This window comes from Pteropus vampyrus, unplaced genomic scaffold, assembly GCF_000151845.1.
Source record: "Pteropus vampyrus isolate Shadow unplaced genomic scaffold, Pvam_2.0 Scaffold67, whole genome shotgun sequence".
Classification (NCBI taxonomy): domain Eukaryota; kingdom Metazoa; phylum Chordata; class Mammalia; order Chiroptera; family Pteropodidae; genus Pteropus; species Pteropus vampyrus.
Window position 1 is genome coordinate 1,427,010 of NW_011888848.1, and position 13,836 is coordinate 1,440,845.

Genomic DNA, 13,836 nt, shown 5'->3' on the forward strand with positions numbered 1-13,836 from the left:
CTTGCCAAGCAGCCATCAGGCGGAGGAGGGGAGGAGGAGGGTGGGGCTTGGGGAAGGGCAAAGGCAGGGCAAGACTTAAAAAGGAGATGACCCTCCCTAGTTGATGCCACCAGTGACCTCAGAAGCCCGGGGCAAAGGGACCCAACGAGGGATTACAGGAGGAAAGGCCAGCTGCCGAGGCAGTCTGCGGGCTGGCAAGGAGGCGCGCACACGGGAGAGGGGAGACCCTTGGGAGCGCCCGGCTGCCCCGCCACCATGTGCGAGCTGTACTGCAAGAAGGACACTCTAGCGTTGAGGAGGAAGCATATCGGGTAAGGGCTCCCCAGCCCCAACGAAAGGCGCAGAGAGAGGGAAATAACAGGCGCAGGCGGCTGAGAGCTGAAGCGCGGCAGGGAGCCGGCAAGCCAGGAGCGGCGCGCAGAGGCTCCGCGAGGGCGGCTGACAGCAGACGGCGAGCCGCAGCCTCCGGCCCCGAGCGCCTGCGCGCGGCCGCCGGCCAGGGCACCTCCCAGCCGGCTCCAGCGCGGTCCCGGCTCTGCAGCCCGGGTAGGAGTGGGGCTGCAGGCGGGCCGGAGTTGACCCTTGTGGGTTAATGGCCCTGGAAAGAGAACGCCGTTCCAGGGATGGGCGCTGGGAGGAGGAAGGGTACCACTCACACCAACTCGAAAGTTATTCAATACTATGAACTCGGAAATATTTTTGATAATGGCTATGAAAACAAACTAATTCTGACTTTTGTTTAAAGTGAACTTACTGCAGCTTGGTTAAGAGGTGAAGGGTTATCCCAGCTAGTACAAGAACTTTAAAACAACCTTCTTAAGGGTAAGATGCTACTTACCCTGCTTAGTCTCCCAAGCTGCACCCTCACTTCAATTTAAAAATGCAGTGTTCTCTCAAGTCTACGTTTGTTTTGTCCGGGCTATAAAGGACTTGGAAATGCACTGGTGAGCGTATGGGACTGAACGTTGTCAGACCTGGGCTCTGGTCCTAGTTGGGTGTCATGTTACCTGTGTGACCTCTGTCAAATTAATTTCCTCTTCTATGAAGGTAGGAATAACATTCTGCTTCACGGGAGCGAGCAAATGAGATTAATAAATGTGATCTTTTTTTTTTTTTTTGAAGGTACATGTAAAAATGAATGACTGTGGCCTTTTGCGGCCGGTAACCCCTGTAAAACCAAGGGTCTGCAATATTTACATGTAATTAACAAGCCCTGCTTCGGTCAGTAGGGAAGAGGGAGAGGAGGAGGGGAGTGGGGAAGAGAGAAACAGATAAAATTGGGAGACACAAGAAAGAAAAGAACCAGGGTCCTCCATGGAGAAGTGATGGGCAATTTCTCATATCAACCTGGGAGGTTCCCGATATCAACCTGGGAGCTTTCTAAATGGTTTAGAAGGCTGGTTAGAGCTTTCTCAACCCCGTGATAAGGTCAAAATGGTCAGATTCCTCCCCTTTACCCAATCACCCCTTTTCCTTTTTTCTAATCATTACTCCTTTCTGTTAGTTTTCAATTCTATATAGTTAGATTTCAATGAAAACCTAATGATTTCTGACATGAAGGGAACAAATTCTGTAAAAGGAAGAAGGTAGCCATGAACTGACTGAAAGAATTTTACCCGAAATCTGAGGGTCAAGGAGGAAAGTACATAAACGAGCCAAGGTGAAGTCTTTGAGCCAAGGTGAAGTCTGCAGTTTTCACCCCTATTCATAACAAAGGTTTTCTTTGGATTTTAACTTGTAGGTACAAACTAACAACTGAGCTTGAACAAATAAGAATTCTCATTAAATAGTTTTATTTTAGCTGATGACCCTTAATCTCAGGCAGTTTTAAAATTCAAGATGACCTATTCACAACCATCAAAATACTTTCTAAACAATTGCATATCAATTTAATATATAAGTATCTACCTTGTAAACTACCTCTAATGTGTGTGGCATTTTTTGTGCATGTGAAATCACCAAAATAAAAATAATATGTTGTTTTAGTTTCTAAATGTTCATAGAGCCAAGATCAGAAAATTTTGCAATGTTTCTATGTTGCTAAAATTTACACTCCCAAGTATTCATTCAAATAACCAAAAATATGGATCACTTTATTATGCTCAAAAGAGTGGATTAGGGGGTAAGAAGAATAACTGGATTTTATTACTTAAGAATGGAAAATTCATTTGATACAGAACAAAAACCACTCAAAGATATAAAAGTGATCTCCCATGAAATCTTTCATAGTATTTAACACTAAATTATTTGTATTTAGCCTTTAGTGCTATTTATTTCTTTATAAATTAGATTAAAAGGAGCTAGAGAGAAAGCAAGCAAGTATTATCTTAGGCATGACATAAGACAATCTACTTTTAAATTCTGGTTTTCTCACTTACTAGCTGTGTAACCTTGAACAAGTCCCTCAATTTCTTTGTGTCCCAGTGTCCTCACCTATAAAAATGAGAATGATAATAATTCCTATTTCGCATAATTGTTGAGAGGATTAAATGAAATAAAACTTGTAATATTTGTCAGTTCCTGACATATAGTATGCCTCAAAAAAAGTTTGTTTGTTTTTCCTGATAGAATAACATTTCCCAAAGGAAAATTAGTTATTGGTGTGCATAATAAGAGCTGTCAGAGTTGATCCTAGTTGCCTCTAAATAGGGTTGTCAAATCATGGCAAATTTAATATAACAAGCATAAGAAATATGAGCAGTGTCACGAATGGGGGATTAAGGTAAAAGGTTCCTGGCTGATAAGAAATTTAAAAAAAACAACATGTCACTCAGATTGTGTTTTCCCTTTCCTTTATGTAATTGTAATTTTCCACTTATCATGACCTTCGTGAAGAAGGAAAAACACTAGCAGACCAGAGTGTTTCCTTTCATTATTTCTAGGCCCTCATGCAAAGTTTTCTTTGCTGCGGATCCCATCAAAATAGTGCGAGCCCAGCGGCAGTACATGTTTGATGAGAAAGGCGAACAGTACTTGGACTGCATCAACAACGTCGCCCATGGTAACTGTCCTGTCTTGTTGTGTCTTGAAGGAAACCTTTATGGAGTAAGGCAGACTTGGCACCATTAATATTTATTTGTCCCGGGAATTGCCGTGGCTGCAGTTCCTTTGCAGAACGGAGCCAGAGTCCTAGCAGAGGAAAGTTGCAGCAAAATGTGGGTCAAAAAGAAGCTCAACTTTTGTTTCCTTGCTTCAGAAACCCCCTCACTTGCCAGGCATTTAGTATTGTAACTCATGTCTTTGGCTTTTGTCTCTTCAATTTTAGTGGGACATTGTCACCCAGAAGTGCTCAAAGCTGCCCTGAAACAGATGGAACTGCTAAATACAAATTCTCGATTCCTCCACGACAACATTGTGGAGTACGCCAAGCGCCTTTCCGCAACCCTGCCAGAGAAACTCTCTGTTTGCTATTTTACAAATTCAGGGTATGTTTCCCGATTTCCCACCCATCTCATTCCCAGCAATCTCTTTGATTACTCTCTCGCACATACCTTTTCTTTTTGATTTGCGGTGGAGCGCAGATGTCTAAAAAGGTTTCCCGACATTCCTGCCATTTACTAAGTAACCATACACTGGGGACCAGACCAGTCTGGTTCTTCTGCTTTACTCCATGAGTCTGCTGTAGATAGGACACCAGACATCGTGTTCCAAGGCTTTTGAGCACAGCCTATAACAACAGTCTGTTGATTAACACATGCATGCCACTCAACTTTTTATTGCCATGCTTCCTCTGTGAAAGATGGAGAAGGCATCCCCTTAAGTATCCCCAAAGGGCAGATACTTAGGTCATAACCATGGCAAAAATAATCAAGTCTGGTATTCACGTGAGAAAACCTAACTAGTTGAATGACCCTCACTTCTTCAGGCAGTAGAATAAGTAGCTAAAGTATCCATGAGCCCAGGTAGTTCTTTGAAAACATGAAATTTTAACACAGAAAGAACTCTACTAAACAAGCTATAACTTTTGTAAGATTTTTGATTGATTTGTTTCCTTAGGCAATTGAACATATTTCTGCAACACAAAAACAAAGAAGGAAGGGATAAATTCAAGTGAATAGATACGGTCCAACTTTTAACTTCAAATTCAAATTATTATATATCCATTCTATAGAATACTGTACAAACATTAAAAAGTATGTTTTGCAAATATATTCCTAGTGACATGTGAAAAGCTTACAATGAAATGTCACATTGTGAGTAAATCTGGATATACAGTATAAATTCATATTTAAAAATGATATATATGTATGTATGTGTTAAAATTGACTATTAAAAATTCTGAAAATGTTTGATTAGATGATTCTGTGGTTCACCTTTCTCTTTTCATTTTAAAAGCAAATTTTTAACCGAAAGATCATTCTTTTCTCTTTGTACAGACTTAAGATATTTTGTTATAAAGCATTCTTGCTTTCAATAAATTAAATAGCGTAATATTTGACTTTCACTGCTAAAGAATCCTATGCTGTCAAAGAGGGAAAACCCCCAGATAATACTATCTGGAGGAGATAGAGCTAGGGATAATACAAAGAATGATCTTGAAGTTAAACAGGCTTCAGTCTGAAAATTGACTCTGCCTCTTATTAGCTACGAGAATTTATTCTGGTCACATAATTTCTGAGGCTATTTCCTCATCCATAAAAAAGGGATGGCAATACTTGCCTGGCAGAGTAGTTATGAGAACAAACAAAACAATTAGAATGATGTATGGCAGATAGAAAACATTCCACAATGATTCTTTTCTTCCTTTGTGTCTGAGTAGTATAGGTAGACTCTCTGAACCAGATAGAAAAATTACGACCTTCATTTTATAGATAAAGACTCAATCAAATATTGGGCCAGTACAACAGAGTTTAGTAGCCAAGTCTGGGCCAGTATAACAGAGTTTAGTAGCCAAGTCAATGAGCCCTCACATTTCCATTCCTTCCAGGGATGGATCAGGCTTAAGGCAGGCTTCTTATAATGTGTCCTCAAAGTTAGTCACCTACTGGTGTGGCCGAACTAAACTAAAGTTTAAAATGGAAAGCACGTCCTTCATTTGTATTGTGTTTCTTCTGTGTGTCTCATTCTTTATCGAGGGAACTTGTATTAGAAAGATGAAGTGAGATTGTTGGATAGCCAAGAGTAAAGGGGAAGGAGAGAAGTTCAGCTTATTTCTTAATAAATTTTGAATACAATCATTTCCCCTTGTTCAGGATTCCACTTTCTGCAGTCAGTTACCCATGGCCAACCGCAATCCGAAAATATTAAATGGAAAATTCCAGAAATAAACAATGCATAAGTTTTAATTGTGTGCCATTCTGAGTCACATGATGAAATCTCGCACCATCTGGCTCGGTCCCACCTAGGACGTGAATCACCCCTTTGTCCAGTGTATCTACACTGCACACGCTCCCTGCCTGGTAGTTACTTAGTAGCCCTCTCAGTGACCAGATCGACTGTCTGATCCCTGAGAGTGTAGCAGTACTTGTGTTCAAGTAATCATGATTTTACTGAATAAGTCCCCAAAGCACAAGAGCAGTGGTGCTGGTAATTTGGATATATCAAAGAGAAGCCAATAAGTGCTTCCTTTGAATGAAAAGGCGAATGCAATACAATAAGATAATTTTAGAGAGAAACTACGTTCACATAACTTTCATTACGGTACATTGTTATAATTGTTGTGTTTGATTGTAATCGTTGTTAATCTCCTACTTAATTTATAAATTAAACTATCATAGGTGTGTATGTATAGGAAAAACCACAGTATATACAGGGTTTGGTACTATCTGCAGTTTCAGGCATCCACTGGGGGTCTTGGAACTAGGATACCCTTTGGATGAGGAGGAGACCACTTTAACTAGAATCTTATAACTTTTTAATTAAAATTTTGAAATATTTTTAAAACAGCTTATGCCACATTGTTCCTTCTCTGTTATCTTATAGATCTGAAGCCAACGACTTAGCCTTGCGCCTGGCTCGGCAGTTCAGAGGCCACCAAGATGTAATCACTCTTGACCAGTAAGTCTTGGGTAAAAGATCTTCAAGCAAGAAGCTTCTTCAGAGACAAAACCGTACTGATCCTATCCATGCTAATACCATAAACACATGTAGAAGAGAGCAGATATGTGGCGTAGTGATTTTTACTACATATTAGGGTATTAAGACCAGGTTAGGCCTGCAAGATACTTAATTCCTTCAAGAACCTGAAAACAGGGGAGGCTCCTTTGGGTGCTGTGGTCATGGCCAGATGAGCTTTATATGAATCGGGGCTTAGTTTTCACACATTAACTATTTATTGAGCCACTACAATGTATAACTCAATCTTTTTCAAGATAAAAATATGATTGATTAGTTTCTTAAAAATTCAAGCATTTACTTCACTATTGTGATTATGTACTGTAAGTAATTTAAAAGATAACAATTTAGAGCAAATTTTAAAGAAAAGATGCAGCCAAGTAAAAGTTAGTAGTTTTTCATTAGTTTATGACTATTAACAGTCACTATTCAATTTTACCTCTCAAACATGAGTTTATTACATTTTAAACAAGAAATCGAACAATTTCCATCTTTATGAAGGAGATTTTTTTTTAAAATCTCAGACACAAAGGGTTGAATCAAGCATGCACCTTATTTCTTGCCCTCTGCAGGCTTCTCTCGCTGTATGTGTTGGTTGGTGTATTAGTTTTATATTGTTGTTGTAATGAACTTAGAGACTTAAACAAAACAAATTCATTCTACTAAAGTTCCTATGTCAAAGTCCAAAATGGGTCTCTGAGCTAAAATCAAGGTGTCGATAAGGCTGGGTTCCTCTGGAGGCTCTAGAGGCGAATCTGTTCCTTGCTTTGTCCAACTTCTAGAGGCCATCTGTATTCCTTGGCTCATGGTCCCTTCCTTCATCTTCAGAGGCAGTCATTACATTACTCCAGCCTCTACTTCCATCCTCATGTCACCTCCATGTCTCTGACCACCATCCCCCTGCCTCTTTTCACTTATGAAAATAGGATTACATTGGACCTCCAGGATTACCTCTCCATCTCAAGATATTAATTCCATCACATCTGCAAAATCCCCTTTGCCATATAACATATTCTTAGGTTCCAAGGTTTTGGATGGGAACATCTTTGGGGGTAGGGAGCTACCACAATTGATTTTTTGTTTCTCTTTTATTCTCATTCTCCCCTACCTGTAGAACACTAGTGTGTCTAATGTATATCTGTTATGTTTGTATTCTTGTAAAATGTATGTTATTTTATGTGCCTCTGTTTTAATTTTACAAACATTGCTAATTCTGCTTCTTTCCTTCGGCACTTTTTCAAGATTCTACGTTGCTGGGTGTACCTCTATTCTTCTGGTTCAGTGCTGTCCAATAGAAATATAATGTGAGCCACATAGGGAATTTAAAGTTTTCTAGTAGCCATTATATTTGAAATATCATTTCAACATGCAATCAATATAAAAGATATCCAAGTGTTTTTTTTTTTTTATCTATCTCTTTTTTCCTTTAAAATCCAATGTGTGTTTTACATTCACAGCACATCTCAATTCAGAATGGCTGCATTTCACATTCTCAATAGCTACATTTTTTGAGTGGCTTCCATAGGGGACCACATGGGTGGAACTATTGCCTATCATTCCTTCCAGTGATGGATACTGTGACTGCCTTTTACCCCCAGCCATCATAAATAACACTGCAATGAGCATCCTTGCACATATGCCCTTATAGACCTTTCTGAGAATTTCTTTGGGATAAACACCCAGAAACAAGATTACTAGACCATAAGGGTATTATAAACATAACCAATTTTACTAAATACTGCCAGATCCATCTCCAGGATGGTTGCAACACTACACAGTGCATGAAATTTCCCATTTTCCATATCCTCACCAAAATCTAATAGTATACTGCTTTCTAATTTTTTCTAATTTTTACCACCAATCTAATACCTATAAAATGATATCAATGTTGTTTTAATTTGCAATTTTCTATTTATGGGTTTAAGTATCTCTTCATATATTTATTATGCATTTGTGATTTCTCTTCTGAAAAATTACCTGTTCATATTCTTTGCCCATTTTTTTTATTGAGATTCCATCCTTTTCTTGTTGGTTTGCTGTTGCTCATATAATCTAGATCAGAGGATCTCAACCTTGACTATGTTTTAGAATTACCTGTGGGTTTTTGTTTTTTTTTTTTTTTAATACTAATGTCCAGGCCCCATGCCAGACCAATTAAAGAGAATCTCTTAAAGTGATTTCTAGGAAACAGTATAGATTTTTCAATTTTCCAAATGATCCTAATATACTGGCAGAATTGAGAATCACCATTTTGGGCATTCATCTCTTAGTTTGAGACATTTCAAACATCTTTCCCCTATCTATATCTTTTTAACTTTGTCATTAGTGTCCTTCAACAGAAATCTTTAGTTTCATCGAATCAAATACATAAAATTTTTATCTTATGGTTTGTGTTTTCTAAGTTTTCTTAGTATCTCTTTCCCAAACCCCAAGATCACTAAGATGTTCTTTATTTTCTTTTACTACCTTTATAATTACTCCAAATATTGAATCTACCTTGAGTCCATTGTGTTATTACTTATGTGTGGAAATACCTCTGAGCTCTCCTTCTCTTTGTTTTTATTCCAAAGCCACACTAATTTTATTACTATGGCTCTGTAGCATGGTTTAATCTGTAATAGGGGAAATCCTTCCTTTTTGTATTATCTATTCGTGGGCCTTTTATAATTTCTTTTCCAGATCTCCCAATTACATCTCTAGGCAAGAATCAGAAAGGGAAATACACAGCCACCTGCATTTCAATTGAGAGAAAGGAATTTCATAGCCACTTGCTCACCTCTCAATCTTAGCACTTGATTGGTTTATTTACTATTTATTTTACTTAATAAATCTATATAATAATTTAACATAGAGCAATTCAAGAAGTTCTTGAAGAGACCTTCTGTTCCTTACCAAGCTGTATTTGCCTGACATGTGCAATGAGACATAATTTGAAAGCCATCCTAAACAGAAACTGAGCTCCTTCTATGCATAAAGTTACTTTTTAAATTCACTAGAATGTAACTATAAAATACATTTAAAGAATATACATATGAAGTTTTTTATGGATCTATAGAAAATATTATTTTTTACATTCATTTAATCTAATTTAGCACATATAATTGAAATAAATTAAGTTTTTTCCTGGCTAAAAAAATTATCTACGAGAATACATACTTGGCTTTTCATGTTTTATTACATGAATAAAGAGAACTGGCAAATTAAATGCCCAGTCTTGCCATGAAAAATTAGATCTCATATGCTTAAATCTGGCATCCTTGGTGAGATTCTCCCTGGATGATATGCAATACTATTTTTTATATGATAGAAAAACATCCTTCTTTGAGCAATTTTGGTTGCTGTTCTTTTTCTTTTCAGTGCTTACCACGGTCACCTATCATCTTTAATTGAGATCAGTCCATATAAATTTGGAAAGGGCAAAGATGTCAAGAAAGAATTTGTGCACGTGGTAAGTATTTTAGAATCTGAGAATCAGAAGGTTAGTGCTGGAAGAATGCCTAGTGATAATCCAGTCCAAACCTTTCATTGAAATGAAACCATGTAAAAGAAACGAAGACAGAGAGCAGTATGTGATTTGCTAAAGTCAAAGCTCTATTTAATGACAGAGTGTGGTTTAAAATCCATTGATGCGTAACACAATGGGCGAATTAGTATAGTGGTAGTGATAGCTGTTATTCACAACTATCATTTTACTTTTCTTGCTCCTTGATCTTTAGTTACTTTTGCTATCACTGATGTCAGCTTGAAATTCAGAGTCGAATTAAGTGTGGATGACTGTCTTAAAATTAAATTGCTCTATGCTAAATTATTATATAGATTTATTAACTAAAATAAATAGGAAACAAAATAAAGAAACCAATCAAGTTGTTAAAACAGGAAAACTCATTTGGTTTAATTAAGCATCACTAGACTTTCTTAAGGGAATCATCGATACCTTCTTTCAGAATTTTAAGATCTGAATCAATGCGAAGGCACTCTAGTTTTCTGACTGATTACAATTTGCTATGTAGTTGGTAAGTGTTGGTTTATTTTCAATCTAGAGTAGTTAATACAGTTTCCATTCATCGAAATTTTCAAATAATATAATCATACTTGTTGATCTGAATTTGGTCGTTGTGTGAATAGGGATGCAGTCTTGACTTAAAAGGGTCCGGGTGCAAATCCAAGCTCCCGTTCACAATGCAAAGATTTCAGTACTTACAGAATTCAGAAATGTTACAGAACTAAAAAACCTAGAATCACTTAAGTCCATATGGTCACCCTTCTAATAAGCCCTTGTGGGAAAATGCCAAATTTTAGAGGCTCATTTGTCCAAGAGGCAAATCGTGAGAAACTGTATCATTTGATGTTTTCAGGCACCAACTCCAGACACTTACAGAGGAAAATATAGAGAAGACCATGCAGACCCAGCCAGCGCTTATGCAGACGAAGTAAAGAAAATTATTGAAGAAGCTCATGAGAGTGGAAGGAAGGTTTGTGTTTACATCTTTGGAAACATTTTAACATCTTTTATAAAAAGGATTTAAATCACTATGATACATTAGAGAGATGGGAAAGAATTAGATCTCAATTCTCTTTTCTCCTCTGGTTACGTTTTCATTTGATTCAGAGTTCAAAAATCGTGTTATTATAGTCATACCTCTAAGACAATCTATTTTTATTTTCCCTGGAAATACAATCACTGCTTCTGTTCCAACGCTGACCTCCCAGTGGGATGCAGAATCTGGTCCAAAGGGGCAGGGAAGAGAGGATTAAGGAAGGCGATAGGCCAGGGACAAACTATTCCGATGGAGAGCAGCACAAGGGGCTAGTATATGGTGATGGGAAGGGAAGAGGCAGAGTGGCCCTGGAGCCTCAGGACCAGTGATGTCTCCAGGATCCACAGGGAGCCTTGGTGCTTCCCTTAAACTGGTTCGACTTGCCTGAAGCCGCAGAGCTTGGGTAAAAGTCACAGCAGAACAAGCTTCTTCCGACCTGGAACTAGACGTCTAAGACAGAACCAGAATCCTCCAGAGGAGGAAAAAGACTTTCCATTTTCTCAGGCTTCACCTTACTGTCCTCAGCTTAACAGTCAATTCTCAGCTCATTTGAGGATTACTTATGTGGTGTTTTAATGTGTTTTGACACATGTTTATGGCATCGATATGACAGTAAAGAAAAAATCTTAACTGAGGTAAAAATAAAGGCTTTGCTTTTCCCCATTCAGATATTCTTGTCTTAATGACTGGAGACTCATTTGCATTTTTTAACTGTTTCTTCTTTTTCTTCCTAACCCATTTGATTCTCATACCTTCCTACGTGGTACCTGCGCAGGTAGACTGAAGCTCTGCCTGTTGTGGGAGCTTCATACTTTTTCCTTTTCAAATATAGCCTTTACTTCTTTACATGAACAATGAACACTGCTTCTGGGGGAAAAAAAATTATATTTCCAAGATCATAGTCTTTTGCTGCTAACACTGAATCTTGGTTTGCTTGACTTCGTATCTCATAATATTTTTATGCTTTCTCTTCTTAGTTCAGTGTTATCCATTTCGTATTTCTCCTTTCTTAGCTTCTAGAATACTTCTTCTGTAGTTCCTATTGTGAATTGCCTAATTCTGTTGAGTTAAACCTGGTTCAGGACAAGAACTATAAGTATAGCACAGTAACTATTATATGGCCTCAGATCACCCTCTCATTTCATTAGTGCAAATTCCAGGCTCAGACAGTCCTATTTCACCAAGCTGAGGAAACAGGCAGCACAGTCATGTATTCAGAAGCTGGGTAATTTTTTAGAGATTCATATCAAGACTGATCAAAATATCAGTCTTAGTCAGTTGATTCAAATGAAAACACTGCATTTAAAATAATTACGTAGAAATGGAAAGCTTTCTCCCATTTTTCATGGTAGCTTCATTGATACCCTAGAATTTCAGAAACTAATGCTTCAGATCAATTGCTTTTCCAGCATAAACATCTTTTCTTTTTCATCAAATGGCCTATTTGCCACTTGCCACAGGTCCATTCTCAGCCATTTTTTTTTTAAACCTGCTTTATAAGAAGTCCTCTTTTTTTAGGTGGTGTGAGGGGGACCTAATGGACTTTGACTCCATCTTCTCTTATATAGATTGCTGCCTTTATTGCTGAATCCATGCAGAGTTGTGGCGGACAAATAATTCCTCCAGCAGGCTACTTCCAGAAAGTGGCAGAGTATGTACTTAACGTGGGCACCCTTGGTCAAACTGAGGGCACCGTGACGATTCTATAGGGCCATACTGGTCGTTAAAATATTGAAGTACTTCCAAACTAGCTGGTATATCGCCACATTGGAGTGCCTGCCACCCCAGGACTCCCAGAATTCCTCCATGTTCCCAAGATCCAGCGAATAAAGGGCTTATATGTGGTCCATCGTGGGGACTTCCAGGACTCTGCTTCAGCCCCTAGCCTGACAGCCTTCTCATTGGCTGTTGCCATAGCCTTACCAGTTAGTAAGATTAACCCTGCTCAACACTACTTCTTGTTCACAACTTTCTCTTCCCACGTAAAATACTGCAGAAGAGTTTACTTTAAGTAGAACGAACCCAAACAATGTAGAATAAATCTAATCTGGAAATTATGTGATTATATTTCAAAATCATTTTGAGCACTGACATATTTTTAATAAAGATTACAGGCTTCAAGTTAACAACATTCTTTTTTTAAGTCCTAACAATCTGTATCTTTGTGGGTGGGTATGGGGACTCTCAGCGACCTGAAGGCATTTAGACTGTCTTTTTGCTTTTCAGATATGTACACCAAGCAGAGGGTGTGTTTATAGCTGATGAAGTTCAGGTAGGATTTGGACGAGTCGGGAAACATTTTTGGAGCTTCCAAATGCATGGCGAAGACTTTGTTCCAGACATCGTCACGATGGGAAAACCAATGGGCAATGGCCACCCTGTGGCATGTGTGGTAACAACCAAAGAAATTGCAGAGGCCTTCAGCAGCTCGGGGATGGAGTATTTCAATACGGTATATTTTGATCTGTGACTTTACTGCTAAGAGGGAAAAATAATGCATGTTCTATACTTCTTGTCTATAGAGTAAAGGTTAAAACTCAATATTGCCAGCTAATCAGTCCAGGACCCTAGCCAAACTTTAATCTAGACGTGTTTCATCAATCTGGCACAATTCTTACATTTTCCCTTCTGTATCTTTCCCCTTCCTCAAATGTTCTTATTAATTATTCCACTGATAGATGGCTTCCCTGCTAAACTCTAGACATTATGATATTTCATTAACAGATATAATTTTTTGTTTTGTTTTGTGTCATATTTAAATTTTTTAAACTTCTCTGTTTAGATAATTCAGTACCATAAAAGTTATAGGACTGTCATAGGACATACTGAATTTTTATTTCCTTGGTTTTACTCCCAAAAGCCATAAGCTTTAAGCTTAGAAAAATTATTGTAGTTTGTACAACACATAATAGGATTTGTTATCTAAGGATGTAAATTATTTAAAGAAAATGTCATTTCTTAGTTCTTTTTACACTATTCAAGGGCAGAAAACTATATCCCCCTCACTAAACCACACTCTGAAATTCTTAATTCCCAACACGTTGTTTATATTTTGTTTAGATAAACCAATAAATTTCTTGATAAATTTCCTGCATACTAGTTATGCAGCAAGAGAATATAATTTGGAATGAATTTTCCTTTAATTCCGAATGAATAGAATCATGCTATATTCTAAATCTGTGAAATTAATATCACAAGAGAAAATTTTATTGAAATTATATCTTTGCTTGCTTATGTTTGAGCC

The 13,836-nt window shown here is 37.8% G+C and overlaps 1 protein-coding gene across 2 annotated transcripts in view; it reads left to right on the top strand.

Annotated features, from left to right (window-relative positions):
• The first annotated feature begins 255 nt into the window (after nucleotides 1–255).
• ETNPPL (ethanolamine-phosphate phospho-lyase) overlaps nucleotides 256–13,836 on the top strand; it is a 19,097-nt gene continuing 5,516 nt past the window's right edge. The window contains exons 1-8 of one of the 2 annotated variants that reach the window (XM_011361450.1): nucleotides 256–311; nucleotides 2,883–3,001; nucleotides 3,266–3,425; nucleotides 5,923–5,997; nucleotides 9,412–9,502; nucleotides 10,410–10,526; nucleotides 12,161–12,243; nucleotides 12,819–13,044. In XM_011361450.1, the coding sequence (XP_011359752.1) occupies nucleotides 256–311; nucleotides 2,883–3,001; nucleotides 3,266–3,425; nucleotides 5,923–5,997; nucleotides 9,412–9,502; nucleotides 10,410–10,526; nucleotides 12,161–12,243; nucleotides 12,819–13,044 (927 nt within the window). The remainder of the gene's footprint in view (nucleotides 312–2,882; nucleotides 3,002–3,265; nucleotides 3,426–5,922; nucleotides 5,998–9,411; nucleotides 9,503–10,409; nucleotides 10,527–12,160; nucleotides 12,244–12,818; nucleotides 13,045–13,836) is intronic. The other variant, XM_011361451.1, reaches the window with a different exon arrangement.